This window comes from Spinacia oleracea, chromosome 2 (genome assembly GCF_020520425.1).
Source record: "Spinacia oleracea cultivar Varoflay chromosome 2, BTI_SOV_V1, whole genome shotgun sequence".
Lineage (NCBI taxonomy): Eukaryota > Viridiplantae > Streptophyta > Magnoliopsida > Caryophyllales > Amaranthaceae > Spinacia > Spinacia oleracea.
The window spans coordinates 100,335,471-100,355,829 of NC_079488.1; the positions used below are offsets into that span (position 1 = coordinate 100,335,471).

At 35.9% G+C, this 20,359-nt stretch overlaps 1 protein-coding gene across 5 annotated transcripts in view; it reads right to left on the reverse strand.

The window, feature by feature from the left end:
* LOC110788985 (serine carboxypeptidase-like 16) overlaps positions 1 to 20,359 on the reverse strand; it is a 65,624-nt gene that overhangs the window by 31,554 nt on the left and 13,711 nt on the right. For 3 of the 5 annotated variants that reach the window (XM_021993627.2, XM_021993626.2, XM_056837487.1), the window contains exons 6-8: positions 15,225 to 15,262; positions 8,932 to 9,033; positions 8,410 to 8,499 (exon numbers count right to left, since the gene is read on the reverse strand). In XM_021993627.2, coding sequence (XP_021849319.1) covers positions 8,410 to 8,499; positions 8,932 to 9,033; positions 15,225 to 15,262 — 230 coding nt within the window. The remainder of the gene's footprint in view (positions 1 to 8,409; positions 8,500 to 8,931; positions 9,034 to 15,224; positions 15,263 to 20,359) is intronic. The other 2 variants (XM_056837490.1, XM_056837488.1) reach the window with 1 other exon arrangement.

Below are 20,359 nucleotides of genomic sequence, written 5' to 3' on the forward strand. Positions count from 1 at the left end.
TAAGAGTCAAAGTTATGTGTTGGAGAGCATCAAGTCAACATACATGGTGCATATTTTTTTTTCAACTTTCACCTCTATATAAAACATACTTCGTATATTCCCATCATACTCACAAGTTATTAATTAAATTAGAATTTTAAAATACGGCTAAACAACCACTATATAATTATTTGTTATTTGGACGCGCTCAAAAACTAGTTTTATTAACCCGTCAACCGTCGTAGACAATTAGAGATGAGTCGTCAAAATTTGTGCAAATGCATGTTTCAGTGCACCTATTTTATAGTCCATTAAAGATATTCATTATCAAATTTTTTTTTTTTTTTTTTTTTTGCTAAGCAAGTGAGAGATATATTAATGTCAAACAAGAATACAACCTAAGCTAACTCCAAGCATTACGAATCAACTAGGTTGGACCCTAATCACAAGGAGTCAGCAACAACCAGCTATACAAAGCTGCAAAAAACAACAAGCTACAACATTACAAACGCATGAACCACTCACTGTCTCTTTTGCTAACACTCTTAGGCATGACAGCATGTATTCTACCTCTCACCACTTGCTTCACCTTGTTCACAGTATGATTCACAGTAGGAACATAGTTTTCCCAGAAACTAGTATTCCTACAATTCCAAATCAGATACACTGCAGCCATCAAAACTGCATAATATACCTGCTTCTTAAATTTAGACCACCTGCTATGACCAATTTGATTAATCAAACTGGTGAGGCTGTTACTATTAGTGGACATACCCAACCAGGATTTAACAGCTCTGATGCAGTCACAACTATAAACACATTGAAAAAACAGATGCTGATGAGTTTCATCTCCTTGCCCACAGATCAAACACATAGCTGACTGACTAACTCCAATTCTGGCCAGCTTTGAGGTGGTCTGGAGTCTTGACTGCATAGCTAGCCAGCCAATAAATCTATGTTTGGGGTTATTCAATCTATTCCAAACTACTTTGTCCCAATGTACTCTAGGTTTATTGCCAATTATGGTTTCATAAACCTGCTTCACAGAATAAGTTGTCATACCTCTGAAGTCAGACTGAGTGAAGAACTGCTTCAGGTGTTCTTTTGTTTTACAGATTTGCTTCCAATACCAACTTGCAGCAACTGGAGGTTTGTACTCCCACCAATCCCCATCTTTGAGATACACTGAAGAGATCCACTTGATCCACACATTATCCTGCTTAATAGTCAGAGCCCAAACATATTTGCCCATTGCTGCTGTATTCCACAGAATTATATCCCTAAAACCCAAACCACCAAATTTCTTGCCACAACAAGTATTATCCCAAGAAACATTGCTAGGTTTCTGACTGTATGCTTGTCCACTCCACAAGAAGGCCCTACAGATCTTCCCAATGTCATGCAACACACTCTTTGGCAACACATAAATTTGAGCCCAGTAGATATGCAGACTCAACAAAACAGAATTGATCAACTGCACTCTTGCAGAATAAGACAGATTTTTGGAGCTCCAAATTTTGATTCTAGCTACAATTTTATCCACCAAATGACTACATTGAGCCACAGAGATCTTTTTAGAGCAAATTGGGACCCCCAAATATTTGAAAGGAAGATTGCTTCTGGTAAAACCAGAAACATCTACCACCCTCTGAACTTCAGTATCAGACATGCCATGACAGTAAATAGATGACTTCTGTTGATTAGCTTTGAGGCCAGAAGAAACAGAAAAGAGTTTAAAAGTCTTGAGCAGCAAAAGAATAGAAGGATACTCACCCTTACAACATAAGATCAAATCATCAGCAAAGCATAGATGGGTGAGTTTGATCCCTCTACACCTTGGATGAAAACCAAACAAAGACATATCACTCATCTTATGTAAGAGTCTTGACAGATACTCCATGCATATGACAAATAAGAGTGGTGAAATGGGATCACGCTGCCTCAAACCCCTCTTGGATTTAAAAAACCCATGCATGGAACCATTGAACATCAGAGAGAACATGGGAGTGGAAACACATTGCATCACCAAGTTTACAAAATGCTGTGGAAACTCTAACTGCTCTAACATTTCCTGAAGAAATTGCCAATCCACAGTATCATAAGCTTTTTGTAAATCAATCTTCATGAGACAACTAGGCTTCACACCCTTCCTTCCATACTGTCTCACCAAATCCTGAACAACCATTATATTATGAACAATGAACCTACCATGCACAAAGCCCCCTTGGTTTTCTAAGATAAGATCTGGCAGAATCTGTCTAAGCCTTCCACACAGCACCTTAGTAAGACACTTGTAAAGTGTGTTACAACAAGATATTGGTCTAAATTCAGTCACATCTCTAGGGCAATTGGTTTTTGGAATCAAGGTAATCACTGTATGATTCAACTCTTTCAAAATTTTGCCATGCTGCAGCATATCAAGAACAGCAGCAACCACTTCATCACCAACAATATGCCAAGAATCTCTATAAAAATGAGAGCCAAAACCATCTGGACCAGGTGCCTTGGCTCCTGGAATAGAAAAAAGGGCAGCCCTAACTTCATCTGCAGTGTAACTTGCATTTAAAATTGCTTTGTGATGAGCTTGACACACAGGGCCTAACTGCACCACCTCCTTCAATACAAGGGTTCTATTCTCATGTTTACTCCCCAACAGCTGCTTGTAATAATCTAGAAAGGCATCAGCAACCTCAGTAGGATTATCTTTCCATACACCACCCATATCATGGATACTGTAAATTTGATTCTTCAAATTTCTGCTTCTGATACTCTGATGAAACAAAGCAGTATTTTCATCTCCATCTTTTAGCCATGCTACTTTAGCTTTTTGGCTCAAAAACTCTAAATAAATCTTATGCTTCTCTTTGTACTCCTGAATAGCTCTCAACTCAGCATCAGCTAGCTCCATATTAGTGGGATCTTTATGCATAGCTTCTTGAGCTGCAATGAGCTCATTGTGAGCTCTCAAGTCAGAAGCATGCACATCAGTAAAACCACTCTTGTTCAATTCCTTGAGAGCAATCTTCACTTTTTTCAACTTGCTGACAACTATAAACATTTTACTCCCCCCAATCTGAGTGTTCCAGGCTGTCTTAATAGTATCAGCAAAAACTGGAGATGATTTCCACATAGTAAAGTATTTAAAAGGTTTTTTTTCCTCCATTTACTCTAGGATAAACAGTAAGTAACCCTGGGGAATGATCAAACTGACCCTCAGGTAAGTAACAAACTTCTGCATCAGGATAAGCATCTAACCATGCTTGATTTGATAACATTCTATCAATTTTTGAAAAGACTCTCTTACTCCCTTGTTGTTTATTATTCCAAGTAAACAAATTCCCTACACTCTTCAAATCCTCCATACCACAATTATGCATACACCCACACATTTCCACTATATCACATTGTTTAACAGGAGCACCTATCCTTTCCTCAGGGGCCATAACACAATTAAAATCTCCAGATAAAATCCAAGGGGCAGCAGTATGGATTAGATTTAAATCTCTCCATAGATCCTGTCTCAACCCAGCTTCATTATGTGCATATATAAAAGTACAGAAAAAAGCAGGCATACCACTAGCAGGAGTAATATGACAATGCAAAAACTGACTAGATGCAGCAACTATATTGACATTAAAGCTACTAGCCTTCCAAGCCACAACTATTCTACCACCAGGATGATAACTAGCATTACTAGTAAAACACCACTTTGCAAAAACTTTCTGATAAAGCTTACCCAGGTTAGGCAGCTTCACCTTATGCTCCAGAAGCCCCACCAATCCTACTTCATATTTCTGAATGAAGTGTTTAACTTCATTCTGCTTCTGAAGTGAGTTAAGGCCTCTGACATTCCAAGCAGCTATTCTATCCATGAGGGTGGGAAGGGTCCCCCCTTCCAGGAGTAGTAACTCTATGGTCCTCACCAATGTTGCCATCATCACACACACCTGCATCTCCATTCAATCTAGTATCAAGAATCTGAAACACATTGGAGGTTCTAACTGGTTCCCTTGGAGATGTTCTAACTCTAATAGGTCTTAGAGATCTTTGGAACCCATCTGGATCAACCACTGGACTTGTAGCAGTATGCAGTGTTGTATCTGGCTGCACTTACTTAGCCTTCTGCACCCATACTCTTTTAGCTTTGCCCTGTCTACACTCCTCCTGCAAATGTCCTATCATCTTGCATTTAGAACACAAAGTAGGCCTCCATTCATAATACAATCCTACTTTCACCATCAAACCATTCTCATCTCTAAAGGAAATACAATCAGGGAGCTCCTTAGATAATGGAACATCCACCATCACTCGAGCAAATTGCAACTTGTCCCTATTTATTGTAGCTTGATCTCTCTTAATAGGTTTCCCTATTTGGCTAATGATCTTGAACAGAGCTCTCTCCCCCCAGTATTTGAAACCAAGCTTCAATTGCACCCAAATAGGCACTGATTTCACCTCCTCTCTATCCATGTCCATATCAGAATCCCATGGCTTCATTATTAAGGGTTTGCTATCAAAAAAGTAATGGCCCTTTAAAACCTTATCCCTCGAGTCCATGGTTAGAAATCTAACAATGAATACTCCCCTCTTCACCATAATCACTTTATCAACATTCAACTGTTTCCAGATGCGCCTAATGAATCCCTCCATAACATTGATTGGAGGATTAGCACCCACAACATAACAAACTACAGCTGACATCCAAAACTCAACCTCTTCCTGAATATCTTCCAACTCAATTTCTACAGGATTATTGAGTTCAGTCTCAGTAGAATCATCACCATTCACATCCAGAGGCTCAACTTTATTCCCAACCTCATTATCAATCACAATATTATTCGATTCATCATCAGTATTATCATCAACAGTTTCATCAAGTAGGATAGGGATTGTACCTACGTCCAAATTGCTTCTGGATTGAGTGCGACTCGCAATACCATTGGAATTGTGTATTGCTTGCAAGTAATCATTGAAGGAATGTCGCAATTCAGAGCGAATTTGAAGTTGGTGCAAACTCGATTTAGGCGTCAGCACTTCATTCTCAATGCCAAAATCAATTGCTTCCACCCCAAGAACTTCCTCCAATGAGCGAGTTTTCAGAGCTTGAGAATCAGATGATGGACCTCGAGGTTTCGACTTACCATTTCCATGCTTGTTCCCCTGATTTTTCGATCCAGATTTTCTTGCCATGGCAGGGGTGCACGATAAGGTATCATGCACCAGAGAGAAACTTGGAGAGAAAGTCAGGGATGCTTACACTATTATTCTTAACCCATTATCAAATTTTTACCATGTCCAAGCAATGATGCGCCCTTGTCCATAGTTTAAGGCCCTCTTTAGTTCACCTTATTTCAGGACTTTAACATATTTTAGATTTAATCAGATTATATCAGATCAGATCAGATCAGATCAGACTAGATCAGATCAGACTAGAAAAAATAAGTTCAGATCAGATCAGATCAGAAAAAATAAGTTCATATCAAATCAGATCAGATCATATCATATTATTATGATTATTGTTATTGTTATTATTTGGTATATATTTATATCCCTGTTATTATTACTATTATTGTTTTAATAAAAACAAATGTTATTTTTGGTGCAATTAACACTACAAGAAATTGTACTATTAACGACGGGAAATCCCGTCGCGAAAGGCCAATAATCGTTGATTAACGACGGGATTTCCTGTCGCGAACCCGTCATAAAAGGGGGCCGTCGTTAATAGAAAATCCCGTCGTAAATCCGTCGTAAACCCGTCGTAAAAGACATTTGCGACGGTTATTCCCGTCATTGTTTGGTTGTTAGCCCCGTCGCAAAAGGCTTTTGCGACGGGATTTTTGACCCGTCGTAATTAGGTTGTCATTAAAAATACAAATTCTTGTAGTGTAAAATCTATTATTTAAGGCATAAAAACATTAACAAAATATTCAAATTCATCATGTTCAAATTAAAATCATTAAGTCCAGATCAGAAACAATATGATCATATCATGTCCATATCAGAACTGATTTTTACAGATCAAAACCATTATATATCCAGACCATAACCAGTATGATCACATAATATCCAGATCATAACTGATTTGTACAGATCATGTCCCGATCATGATCAGATCTGCAAAGATCTTGTCTAGATCAGAACTGATCCTTACAATCATGTACAATCCTTACAGAACCATTATGTTCATATCATAACTGATTTGTGCATATCATGTCCAGATCAGAATCGATATGTCCATACTCCCTCCGTATTTATTTAAGGGATACACTTGCCTTTTCCGGACGTATTTATTTAAGAGATACACTTGCCATTTTTAGTGACTTATCAACCCCACCATCTACTTAAATAATACATCTAATTTACCATATGACCCACCATCCTATTAAACAAATAATTTCATAACCCCCACCCTCACCTCCCACCCCCCAAAATGACAGGGTCTCCACTTGTTTACTTATTAAAATATCTACCCAACCCTACTTGCTTTATTATTTTATTTCATTCAATTCTTTTCCTTAATACCCGTGCCCGGCCAAGTGTATCTCTTAAATAAATACGAAGGGAGTATTAGAACTGGTCTAGATATCGACTCTTTACAGACTGCAGAGATCATGTCCATATCATAATTGATTTGTCCAGACCATGTCCAGATCAGAATTGGTCTTTCCAGATCATAACCAGATTAGAGCTGATTTATATAGATCATGGCCAGATCAAAACTGATCTATACAAATTATGTCTAGTTCAAAGTTGATCTGTATAGACCATGTCCATATTAAAATTGATATGTTCAGATCATAACCGATCTATCTAGATCATTTCTAGGTCTATCAAATATAAGGAATAGTTGAATCATGAGCAAAGTCAAATAAATAATAACAGTATTATAAATTTGTTATTTTACACATAAGTCGTTTAATATTAATAAATATAGATTTTTGTTTAAACTTAATTCTGAAAAATCAGTTCAAATCGGATCAGACCAGATCAAATCAGATCAAATCATACCAGATCAAATCAGATCATATTAGACCAGACCAGATCAGAAAAAATAAGTTCAGATCAGATCAAATCAGAAAAAATAAGTTCAGAACAGGTCAAGAGAAATAAGGTGAACTAACAGGGCCTAATAAGGAGAATTAATATGCGGTAAGGAAAAATATAAACGGAAAAATATAAACTTGTACTACTCCCTCTGTTTCTTTTTGTTTGTTACGTATTCCTTTTAGGGTGTTTCACAATGTTTGTTACATGGGAGATTCTTTCCTTTTATAAATTTATTATAATGTTATTTTTTGGGGTTCGGATCCTCTGGAGTTATTAGATAACTCTATATTATAGATTTGGTAAAATCTCAACCATCCAATATAGTGAATGGCTAGATTACATTCCACATCATTAAAGTTTGGGAAAAACACACAAAACATCAAACTACTCCGTATGTTTTAGCTAAATACTATTTTTTTTTTAAAGCACCACCATGGCAACATCCTGCATTCATGCGTCAAATTACCATTGTAGATTTGTCGGCTGATCGACACATTCCCACCCCCAACAACTACAGACTACAAAAATACTCTCCATTACCGTCCCCTTCTAATTTCCAATTACTCTCTTTCCCTCCTCTAGCACCACCACAGTTCATCCATATATGAGTGATATGACAGACGACGACTTTATTAATGGTGACTGTCCTGTTGAATTAATGGAAAATAAAGGGGGGTTTGGGGGAATATTTTTAAAGATTCATCCAATTTGAATACTGGTGGCGATGTGTTCCGAGAGAGGAGGGTGTGATTAATTATTGAGTTACTGAGGAAAAGTCAATTGGGTGGTGAGGGAGGAGAGGTGGCCGACGATTACATCGCCTGGTAATGGGAAATGGTGGAGGTCTGAGAGAGGAAGAAACATGGAATTTGTATTTGAGTAATGAAATGAGTTTCCAGCAAGGTGATCTATGATGATGATGAATGAATGATTAATTAATTATGTGAATCAGGCCGGGGAAGGAGAATGCTGTTTTTTTTTAATTAAATTGAGTTAGTGGGACAATCTTAGCCATTAATTCTGGTAGAAGGCCAAGATTCGTTCAACTCTACAAGTTAGAGTTCTCTCCAACTCTAGAGGATCCTAACGCTATTTTTTGTGCCAACTTTTAATTTTAATTGGTCCAATTTTTTCAACTCATCAAATTCTTTACAATTTCCTAAGTAGGTTAAGTTAGCAATCTGTGTGCTTTTTCATTATTGATTCATTTTAATAAATAAAACAATCTTATTGGTTGTAGTAATGATTAGTGGAAGGAATTTACTTGAGTTTGTTTTTTCAATAAAAAAATCTTTATTATACGTTAATAACCGTGCAAAAGTCCAAACGTAACAAACAAAAAGAAACGGAGGGGTATCATTTAACATTTGAATCACTCACATTCATTGCAGCTTCAAGATTCTTCGAGCATTGTGCATTCGCATGAACAATGTTTATCCGATAATCGCCGTCGCAACTTACTTTAATTGCCTAGAAATCGGGAATATATAATTGAACAAATTGCTTAAAAAAGAAGTGCATAAATGTCTTCCTCAAACAAATGATTTTTTTTTGGAACTTGTTTTTTTTTAATTTTTGACAAGAAAAGAAATGATATATGAGGTTAACAATGACTTGATTTACCCAATTTTCTTAAGTAATGATATATGAGGTTAACAAAGACTTTTCTTAAATGATATATACGTACATCAATTTTTTAACAAATAAAAGAATTCCATACAAGCTATGCTCTTAGTAAATTAATTTTGTCACGGTTTACAATATAACCAACAATTTAATTAGTAATTTTAGATAAAGTAAAAAAAAAAGGATTCATATGTGCATTTAGTTGATAAACTATCAATGTTATGTAGTGATATGAACATTTTGATGAAACCAACCAAGTTACAACGTACTACTAACCTCATAAAGCTCGTCGGAAAGTAGAGATATCCGACGAGCATAGTCAACAGGTGCTTGGTCATCAAGGTACCATTCAGTTAACGGATTCCCGAGAATATATCCCTGAATTCAATATAAACGTAGTGGACATAAAGATAAAAAAACAATTTTTTTTTACCTTAATATACATAATTACATTTTCTCTTAGGGGCCGGAGTTGCATAAATACATAAACATCCTTTAAACATAAAAAAAAAATGTGAAGTATTTTTTACTTCGTAAACGACTATCCCCTCTCCATTCTTTTTGTTCATGCTATTAAAAGCTTGGGAAGCGAGAACCAAGGAGGAAGAGAAGGATCGAACCATAATATTTGAGAGAGATAAAATATTTATTAAAGTGATAAAAATTCCCATTTTCCCACAAAAATACAAGAATCACAAAAGTAAAAAGTTGAGAGCAAACTAAATATTTCATCCGTTTTATAGATATTGTATTATCTTATTTTTTACATTATTCACATTAGACGGTTATCTTTTGTGAATTGTGATTCATACCTAAAATTTTTTTTAGTTATTCGAGATCTTGTTAGATTTGTGTTGACATAGAAGTATATATTCTAAATATCAGCTTTTTATAATTTTTAGTTATACATAATTCTAGATATTAGAAGTCAAAGTATGTGTTGGAAAGCGTAAAATCAAGTGGAGCGCTAAAAGCCGCCCCATATTACTCAAAGCCGCCCCATTCATTTACCCATATACCCTCCTATATTTACCCTCCCTTTTCAACAATTACCATCCTTATTTACCTTTTACTTTCCCACCCCAATCTTGACCACCACCGGATATCACTGTCGCCGGAAACCACCGCCGGCTGCCACCGCCGACAACCACCGCCGACAACCACCGCCGGCTGCCACCGCCGACAACCACCGTCGGCTGCCACCGCCGGAAAACTACTCCTGCCACTGCCTGCCAACACCGCCATCATCAATGGCCGATTCATCGCAAGAGATATTTTTTTTTTTTTTGTTCGGAATTTTTTTAGGAACTTATGAATTTCTAGCTTGCACCATGGTACAGGCTTATGAATTTCTAGCTTGCACCATGGTACAGGCTTATGAATTTCTAGCTTGCACCATGGTATAGGCTGGTGCAAGCTAAAAATTCATAAGCCTGTACCATGGTGCAAGCTAGAAATTCATAAGCCTATACCATGGTGCAAGCTAGAAATTCATAAGCCTGTACCATGGTGCAAGCAAGAAATTCATAAGTTCCTAAAAAAAATTCGAACAAAAAAAAAATTAACTCTTGCGATGAATCGGCTATTGATGATGGCGGTGTTGGCAGGCAGTGTCCGGAGTAGTTTTCCGGCAGTGGTTTCCGGCGGTGGTTTTCGGCGATGGTGATATCCGGTGGTGGTGGTCAAGATTGGGGTGGGAAAGTAAAAGGTAAATGAGGATGGTAATTGTTGAAAAGGGAGGGTAAATATAGGAGGGTATATGGGTAAATGAATGGGGCGGCTTTGAGTAATATGAGGCGGTAAATAGTAAGCCCCAAAATCAACTATGGTGCAATATTTAAGGAACAGATGAAGTACTATATTACTCCCTCCGTCACAGAATACTCACACCGGTTTGACCAACACATAGTTTAAGGTAATTTAATTGACTTATTATTTAATTAGGTGGTAGTTGTTATTGGATTTTTTTTTAATGAAGTTAGTAGGAAATGTGTCAACTTTTTGAGTGTGTTGGGGTGAGGGTGATTTTTTAAATATCTTTTTAGATGTTAGGAATACAAGTAAGACTTTAGCTAAGCGAGTGAAACAATATAAAATTAGAAAAAATATGTCATTTATAAAAACATTGCAAGGATTCCGAGACGACTTTATAAGGAAAGTGGAATGAGTATTCCGGAATGGAGGGATTACGAAGTACTCCGTACTCCGTATTTCCAAATATCATACTCCCTCCGTCCCGGAATACTTGACCTGTTTTCCTTATCGGGCCGTCCCTTAATACTTGACCTGTTTCTAAAAATGGAAATATTCTAACAATATTATATTATTTCTCACTCCACCCCTATTAACCCACTTACCCCCTACTCCATACAAAAAATAATTAAAAATTCAAACCCTACTCTCCCCCAACCCCACCCCTTTACACATTTACCACTAACTACATTAAAATAATACCCCACTATCAACTACTACCTATTAAATTAAATAAGTCAATTCAAGTCTTTTAAACTCTGTGCCGGTCAAACCGGATCGAGTATTCCGGGACGGAGGGAGTACTTTGTATATGGAAAATGTATCAATGTGATAGCGTGTTACATTCATATTACTCCGTCGGAAGTAATTCTAAAATGAGATTTTTTTTAATCTCTATTCTATAAATAACACTTAATTAAGGTCATTATCGTAATAATCTTTTGGTATCCCTTAAATAATAGACTAAAGGGTACACCCTTTATTATTTACAAATTGTATAACATTAATTACTCTATCTTTCTCACATTACTCGTTACACTTTTTTTTGAATTCGTTTCAAATTACTTGTTACACTTCCAAATTGGAAATTATCCCACGATTATTATATTGTCTTTCTCGTCCCACTAACAAAATTTTGGTCCTAACAGGCTCACACCCTCTCTCATCAATTAAAATGATACATCACTAACTCCTATCACATCTATTTTTCAATAATATAATAATTGATAACCAAACAATCATTTATCACCTAAAACTTTATGCAAATGTAAATAGAACAAGTAATTTGAGACGGAGAGAGTATAAAATAAAATAAAAAGGCCTAAAGAAAAATCAATCAATCATGCACTTTATCACAACAGGCAAAAACTTAAAAAGAAAAGAAAAAGGAAAGTCAAATCAATATGCACATGCCAAATATCCTAATTTTGTCATTCAATTTGGATAGATAAACAGACGGAAACATGAACTCCTTATTACATAGTCCCTCCGTATTTATTTAAGAAATACACTTGGTCGAGCATGGGTATTAAGAAAAAAAATTGAATGAAATCTATATTATTAAAGCGGACTGGTGAGGACTGTGAGGGCTCCAAAACCCCAATCCCCACCTCTCATGCAAAGTTATTTAAGGAATGTAATAAATATTTTTAAACAAAAACAATAAAGTAAACTTAAATGTCTTTAACTTTTAAAATTGGAAAGTTGAATAACAAAAAAGATATAGATTGAATTTTTTTTAAATGTAATAAAATACTTTAGTTAAAGAATATACCATACACTTTATCACTTATATGGAGTATTAATTTTAAAAAATATATATAACTAGAAAAAGATAATATTTTAGACCTCTTCTCTCCATTAATAAGTATTGTTGTATTATCAATATTGTTAGGCACTAACCAATGTTCAATTCATGTCATTTGTAGAATGTATTGATCTCTGTGTCGTGGATGGGATGAGACAATTTTCACCGACGAGGGAGATTTTGATTGTTGTTGAGTTGGTTATGGGTTGGTTTGGAAATTTTTGTTGGTGGTGAGAATAATTTTGTAGTTGTTGGGTAGGGTTTGTTGGTGGTTTGGCCGAGCAATAGTTTCTCATAAGTAGGATAGGAGCTCGATCCAAACCACTTTGTTGTTTTTGTAAGGAGAAAATCAATTTAACAAGATCAAATTAAGCTTATCATCATTGGCGAGACTCAACTGAGGTTTAAACAAATTAAAACTACTTTTTGTTTCATTTCTTAGACCATTCTAACTTATATTATAAAAATAGAATGAAATAACATTCAAAATCCTTCTTCCCTTTTAAAAAAAACCGTATTGTTATCTTATCAATATTACTACATGCTTCGTCAGTATTCAATTCTTGTCATTTGAAGAAGATATATATTGTTATGAGAAACATGTAAGTAAGTAGATAGTATAACATACATATAGTCCTCGAAGAAAATCTAGAATTTCAGAGGAGGAAAAAAACAAAGAGGATTTAAATGTGTAGAAAATGACTACACTAAAAGAATAAAACAATATTGTTAAATGAACAATATGGAATCTTGGTATAGAGATCATATAAACAAAGAAAATATGAAACTCATTCAATAAAATTTAATTTAAATTATTCATATTCAAATTAGTATAAGTAATAAATCATAATACAGTTACAAAAATTCACACATTAAACTACCAAATGACACATAACCATAAATGACCAATCAGTATAAAAAAATTTATTTCTTTTATAAAGTTTTCTAAAAACCATAAAGTAATACAATATCATCAATTAAACAAAGTCACTTACCAACTGGTATAAAATATGTTACGACATTGTTAGAACATGACATTTTTATCTTAGACATCTAACCATAATTTAATTATCTAATATTGAGAAACCATTATTTATCATATACTCTGTAAATGTTTGTTTTCATTCCCATTACACATAGTACTTTGTAATTGTAGGCACTGAAAATTTGTAGACAATTTGTGTAAACAGTAATGGTTTTATCTAATGTGCGCATTGCATTCTTTTAATATCATTTTAATTTTATAGAAGTCCCGTGCATTAGCACGGGCTCAAACTAGTAAAATAATAAAGCAAGTGGGGTTGGGTAGATATTTTAATAAATAAACAAGTGGGGACTATGTCATTTTGGTGGGGTGGGAGGTGGGGTTGGTTTATTAAATTATTTGTTTAATAGGATGATGGGTGATAGGGTAAATTAGATGTATTGTTTAATTAGATGGTGGGGTTGATAAGTTACTAAAAATGGCAAGTGTATCTCTTAAATAATTACGGCCGGAAAAGGCAGGTGTATCCCTTAAATAAATAGGGAGGGAGTAAGAAATTTTAAAAGTTTAAAAAATATGTTAAATCTTATACGGATAGTTGACTATTTTACGATTAAAAAGAGAAATACATAGTACCAAATATTAACCTGTAATCAATTATAAAATCACACTATAAGAAATTGTACTATTAACGACGGGAAATCCCGTCGCGAAAGGCCAATAATCGTTGATTAACGACGGGATTTCCTGTCGCGAACCCGTCATAAAAGGGGGACGTCGTTAATAGAAATCCCGTCGTAAATCCGTCGTAAACCCGTCGTAAAAGACATTTGCGACGGTTATTCCCGTCATTGTTTGGTTGTTTGCCCCGCCGCAAAAGGCTTTTACGACGGGATTTTTGACCCGTCGTAATTAGGTCGTCGTTAAAGATACAAATTCTTGTAGTGTCAATATGAACCCAAATTTAGAAGAAGTTATTTCGAAATCAAACGACAATTGCCAATTAAATAACCAATTTTTTTATATAAAAAAATAATTATTTACCCTACTTTATTTTTTCCTTTCAAGTGGAGTACTTTATCATGTCACGTTTTAGTATTATCACAAATAAATCATATTGCAATTTAGTTTTTTAAACAAAAATCAAGCAAACATATATAATAAAAATCCACCCCCCAATTATGCTGATGTCTACTTTTCTTTTGTTAAACCTTTGCAAATTAATTTTTACAATTGTTTTTTCTTATATATCTTCGCACATTGAGTGTACATAAAACTACTTTTTCAGTAACGAAATACTAGAAGAACAAATAGAAATTTACTCCCTCCGTCCCGGAATACTCGACCCGGTTTGACCGGCACAGAGTTTAAGGGACTTGAATTGACTTATTTAATTTAATAGGTAGTAGTTGATGGTGGGGTATTATTTTAATGTAGTTAGTGGGAGGTGGGTTAAGAGGTGGGGTTGGGGGAGAGTAGGGGTTGAATTTTTAATTATTTTTTGTATGGAGTAGGGGGTAGGTGGGTTAATAGGGGTGGAGTGAGAAATTATATAATATTGTTAAAATATTTCCATTTTTAGAAACAAGTCAAGTATTAAGGGACGGCCCGATAAGGAAAACAGGTCAAGTATTCCGGGACGGAGGGAGTAGTATTTTTGTACGAGTTTCCTAAAATGGATAAAATGTTCTCATGCCCAACTATGCCCAACCACTACAAGAAATTGTACTATTAACGACGGGAAATCCCGTCGCGAAAGGCCAATAATCGTTGATTAACGACGGGATTTCCTGTCGCGAACCCGTCATAAAAGGGGGCCGTCGTTAATAGAAAATCCCGTCGTTAATCCGTCGTAAAAGACATTTTGCGACGGTTATTCCCATCATTGTTTGGTTGTTAGCCCCGTCGCAAAAGGTCCGTCGTAATTAAGTTGTCGTTAAAGATATAAATTCTTGTAGTGAACTTTGATAAATTAACATCGCATTGAGAGTAATTGAGATACCATTGTCTATTCATATAACATACCTGAAGATTAATTCTTGACCCAGATCCTGCTTCATTCCCTAAAGGGCATGGGAAAAGAAAAACAAACGAGTATTACAGGCTTTACAAGGTACTATTGTGAAAAACTGAAAATGGTGATAGACTTTAGGGAAAAGAAAAACAAACGAGTATTACAGCCTTTACAGGGTACTACTGTGAAAATCGTGATAGAGTAATAAAGTTAAGAGTATAAGATTTAGGGTATGTTCTAGTTAACTAGTTTCACTTCTCTGTACTTATTTAAATTTATAATTGAACTTATCAAAACTTATGTCGATGTAAATTATATTGTATTTAGGCGACCCTTCGTTAAATTAATTTACCTAAATTTATTTTTCCTTAAATAAGTTTAGTATTTTTCTATTTATTTTAGTTGCAACAATTTGTTTGTCTCGTTTACCAATGCATTGCTTTAACAATTAATATATTTATTTACACATAAGTAAAAAGTATATAAAAAAAATTTGATATTTAGAAGAAAAAAAAAAACATTAAGAAAATATAACAAGATCCCACAATCATATGTTTTTCCTTAAGTATATATCATAAAAAATAACAAAATAGAATATGTGAATAGTGTGAAAATAAAAGTGTAGCAACTATTAGAAAAAGTAGAACATATTAGGTGCACCCGGATATACCATGCACCCTCTCAAACTTTTCCCTTACATGTGAGGAGAAATAAGGTAAACATAAAGTAAGAGAAAGTGAGTGGAAATATGTAAATTTTGTGGGGTGAGAAGGGAGTGATGGTATAAAGTATAAATTGCAATGAAAAGAATATTATAAAACGGACTAAAACGGAAAATGTAAATATCATTTTGAAAAGGAGGTAGTAAGTGTTATGAGTCATATAAAAAGCCTCGTCAATTAGTCGTCAAAAGTTTTACGAAACACAAACCCTATTTCTTCAACTTGAATAATCTTGAGCAATTCCAATTTTCGAGTTTGGGTACATGAATTATAAAAATAGTTGTGTTAATCTTGGGAGACGTTCGTCACTCGGAGAAACAAGAGTGCACATAAACAAGAGTGGTATGTGTTTTTTTTTTTTTGGAGAAACGAGGGCTGTGCACTTTTTCTCATAATAATCGTGCTCTTCTACCATTGAAAAAGAGCATGCATGCATCCATTATAGTGCAATTAATTAAGCTACTCATTACTGTGCACCCTCTTGTTTCTACTATACCAAGGAGGAAGTATTTTCGGATATCAGATATGTGTGGATAAATGCATATCATAGCAAAAGACAAAATAAGAAAAATGACAAAAAAGAAATTAAATGGTACTTTTTTAAACAAAAATGATACTTTTTTTAACTGAATGGTACTTTTTTTTTTACAGAATGGTACTTTTTTAACATAAATGATACTTCCTTTTTTGTCTTTTAGCTATTTGTCTTTTAGCTGATATGTGTGTTGCCACACATATCTGATATCCGAAAAAACAACCTCCTATACCAAGTGGCCCATGCAATGACCATATTACTCCTCTGCTCAACCTATTGACATCTCAATGGTTTGATTAAGTCACTTCATGAAACTTCTGGTCGAGTGCCTGACCTTGACGTGGGCAAAGGGGAACGTCGCTGCTTGGAGCCAGTGATCCCTCCCTTGATGCTATGACCATTACCCACCCTCCATTGAATCCCATCAATCAAAAGAGACTTCTCCCCCCAACATACTCCGCCAACAATAACTCGGGTCGTAGCCTCGAAAAGCTTCCAACACATAGCTATTTTTAAAATAGCGAGCCTTCAATAGAGAGTATAAAATAGTGCCTGAGTTGTTATGAATACGCCACATTTTCTTAGCAAGGAGAGCTTGATTAAAAACCTTGTGGTCCCAGAAGCCCATATCATCCATAGCTTTTGGTTTGCAGAGCCCCTCCCAACTATGCCAATGCATCTTTCTAGTCGTACCATCCAATCCCCACCAAAAGCGGGCACACAAAACATGAATTTCATCTAGGTAGACCATCTGGGATTTTAAATATACTAATCATATACGTCATGATTGCCTGAGCCACAACTTTTATCAACACCTTTTTAATTACCTGGTCTAGACAACAATTTCTACTTCCATGCATCCTTGTAGCTTCTTCCATATTCTCCTCTTCAGGCACGCAAAAATATTTTTCTTTGATTTTTCGATGATAGTAGGAAGACCCGGATACTTTTCGTGCTTCCCAACTTCTTTTACTCCCAAAGAAACAAAAATTTCCTGTCTCCGGCTAACATTTACACATTTGCTGAATACAATGTCTGTTTTATCTAGGTTAAAACTTTGACCAGATTCTCTCTCGTATTTTCTGGTAATGTCAGCTATAACCGAGCATTCTCCCATAGACGCTCTTGTAAAAAGTATAAGTCGTTGACGAAGAATAAATGAGATACCTTGGGGGCATAATTACAATTTTTTACTCCATGGATCCTGTTTTCCCTAGCAGCATTAGACAACAATGTGGAAAAGGCGTCGGTGACAATGAGAAAAAAAAATAGGGAGAGATAGGATCACCTTGACGCAACCCTCTTGATGAAATAACAGACCCGAAGATTTTACCGTTAATCTTGAACGAGAAAAAGACACTCGAAAGACAGTTTATTGTACATCATATATACACAATATAAATTATCACTAAACCCCATCTTGTACATTACTTGCTCCAAAAAGACCCATTTAACCCTGCCGTGCGCCTTTTTCATATCTAACTTTAAAGACACCGTTCCCTCCCTACCACCACTCCTTCTCTTCATTGTATGAAATATCTCAAACGCAACTAAGGCATTGTCGATTATCAACCGTTCTGGCATAAAAGCGATCTGGTTGACAGAAACAATATCGCCTAGAAACGACTTTAACTTATTTGCCATAGTTTTTGAAATAATTTTATACAGTAAATTGCAACAACTTATGGGTATAAACTTCATAATACGTTTAGGATTTTCACATTTTGGAATAAGGACCACACAAGTTTTATTCACTGCATTCAAATCCATACTTCCTTGCCACCATTACCTCAAAAAAAGCGACAGTATAATTACCCACAATATGCCATAATTATTGAAAAAATAAAGCATGCATACCATCTGGCCAAGGACCTTGTTTGGGTGCATTTGAAAAACTGTTGCCTTAATTTCTTCAGTTCTTGATTCGCATCAAACACAACGTTCATCTCATTTGTAACAAGGGTATTAATGCCTTCCATTGCATCTCAAATACACTTGGTGCGTCAGAAGAAAATAAATGAGAAAATAGTTCGAGAATTTTTTTCCAACTCCTCCTTGCTACTGCACGACTTATCAGAATCATCTAATAGGCCTTTAATCCCATTTACTCGACGTCGGTGACTAGCCTTGTGATGCAAGTACGACGTATTTCGATCCCTGACTTTAAGCTCATAAGCCCTCGATCGAGCATGCCAATATGACTCCTCCAACCTGTGTAACTCATCCAATTCGGCCGACAGAGCCGAACATAATTCGAACATCTATGCATCAGGAACCCGATATTGCACATCTTTTAACTTCACTTACACCTCCTTTTCCCTCTTCTTGATACTACCAAAACACTCTTCTAGTCAGTCAATCAATCAATCCTCACAAATAGATAGATGATGATCTGCTTGTTCCCCTATACAACTAGCATATGCTTCTGCCACAATCTTCCAACATTCATCACTTGACAACAATAATATCTCAAATTTGAAATCCTTCTCATCGCATCCCCTGTCATAATAATTGCTAGAAGTTAGCATAATCAGGGCATGGTCAGAGTTTCCTATCAAAATGTGTCTCACCGCATAATACGGAAAAATATTACACCACTCCACATCTGCAAGAAATCTGGCCAGCCTTTCTCTCATAAACGTAAGTCTCCGGAGTTTTTCCTCTCTTCCATGTGAAACAACTGTTACGGTAACCCATATCATGTAAACCACAATAGTCAATTGTACCCCTGAAAGCATTCATCCACCTATCTTCCCGAACAACACCACCTTCCTTCTCATTCGAACAAACGATCTCATTAAAATCACCAAAAAAAATTACACATGGAAGTGTACTACTCTCTTTAATATTAGACATAAGTGACCACGCACGATTCTTATTTTCCTATTCCGGCCACCCATACACATCTACAGTCCTCCAGATCGCCACATTGTCTTAATTATATACGTCTGCACAAAAGTGATGAGCCGAGAAAGTTCTGGTCGCCACATTTATATCGCGCCACCTAAAACCATTACCGCCCAATTTTCCCACACTACTTAAGAAAACACCATAAAAAATACTAGATATGCTATGCATTCTCTCTAAAGTACTTGCATCAATCATCGTCTCCATCAAAAGACGATATTCGACCTATCTCTCCAACACTAATCCCGGAGAGAATTAAATGTCCAAGGTTTGCCAACCACTTGACAATTCCAGCTTAATATTTTCATTGATGTTCGAGGGGTTGGCATCCAACATCCTCTACTTGATTAAGCCGTCTCCGGGAACTTTTGGTACATCAACCCAAGCCCTTTTCTCACACACACTATTGTTCGCGTCTTCCATGTTCACATCCTCATCAAACCACACCATTTTCCTTGATATTTTACCAATGGTAACATCATTATCCATCATAATAAAACCCACAATTATAGTATCCCTCTTTAATTTATGTAATTTCTTCGATTTTGGACACCCTGCACCCGCTGCAAATGGATTTGATGCCCCCTCACTTGAAACCATCTTATTCCCATGTAGCACTTCCTTACCCCTTTTTGGTTGTGTTAACTTTGACGATAGCTCTACATCATCTGGATTCAAAACAGGATCACTTAGAATTGGGGAAGCCACACAACCTTCCACAGTTACATTGTTTGTTGACTCAATAACATTAGTGCTCAAGCCTATCGGTCCAAGGACTAGCTGTGACCCACTCCCCTTCAAGGCCACCAACTTCGACTCACGCTCACAAGGAGGAGATGGATTGCGCGTTGCAGACGATGAGGCAAAGCTCAACTTCCTAGACGCCCCTAGAAGCTCAAGTCTCACATAATTTGGATCATTATACCTAGCATACCTAGAGAACGAACCACGTACATTCTTTACAGTAACCTCATTTCCTTTT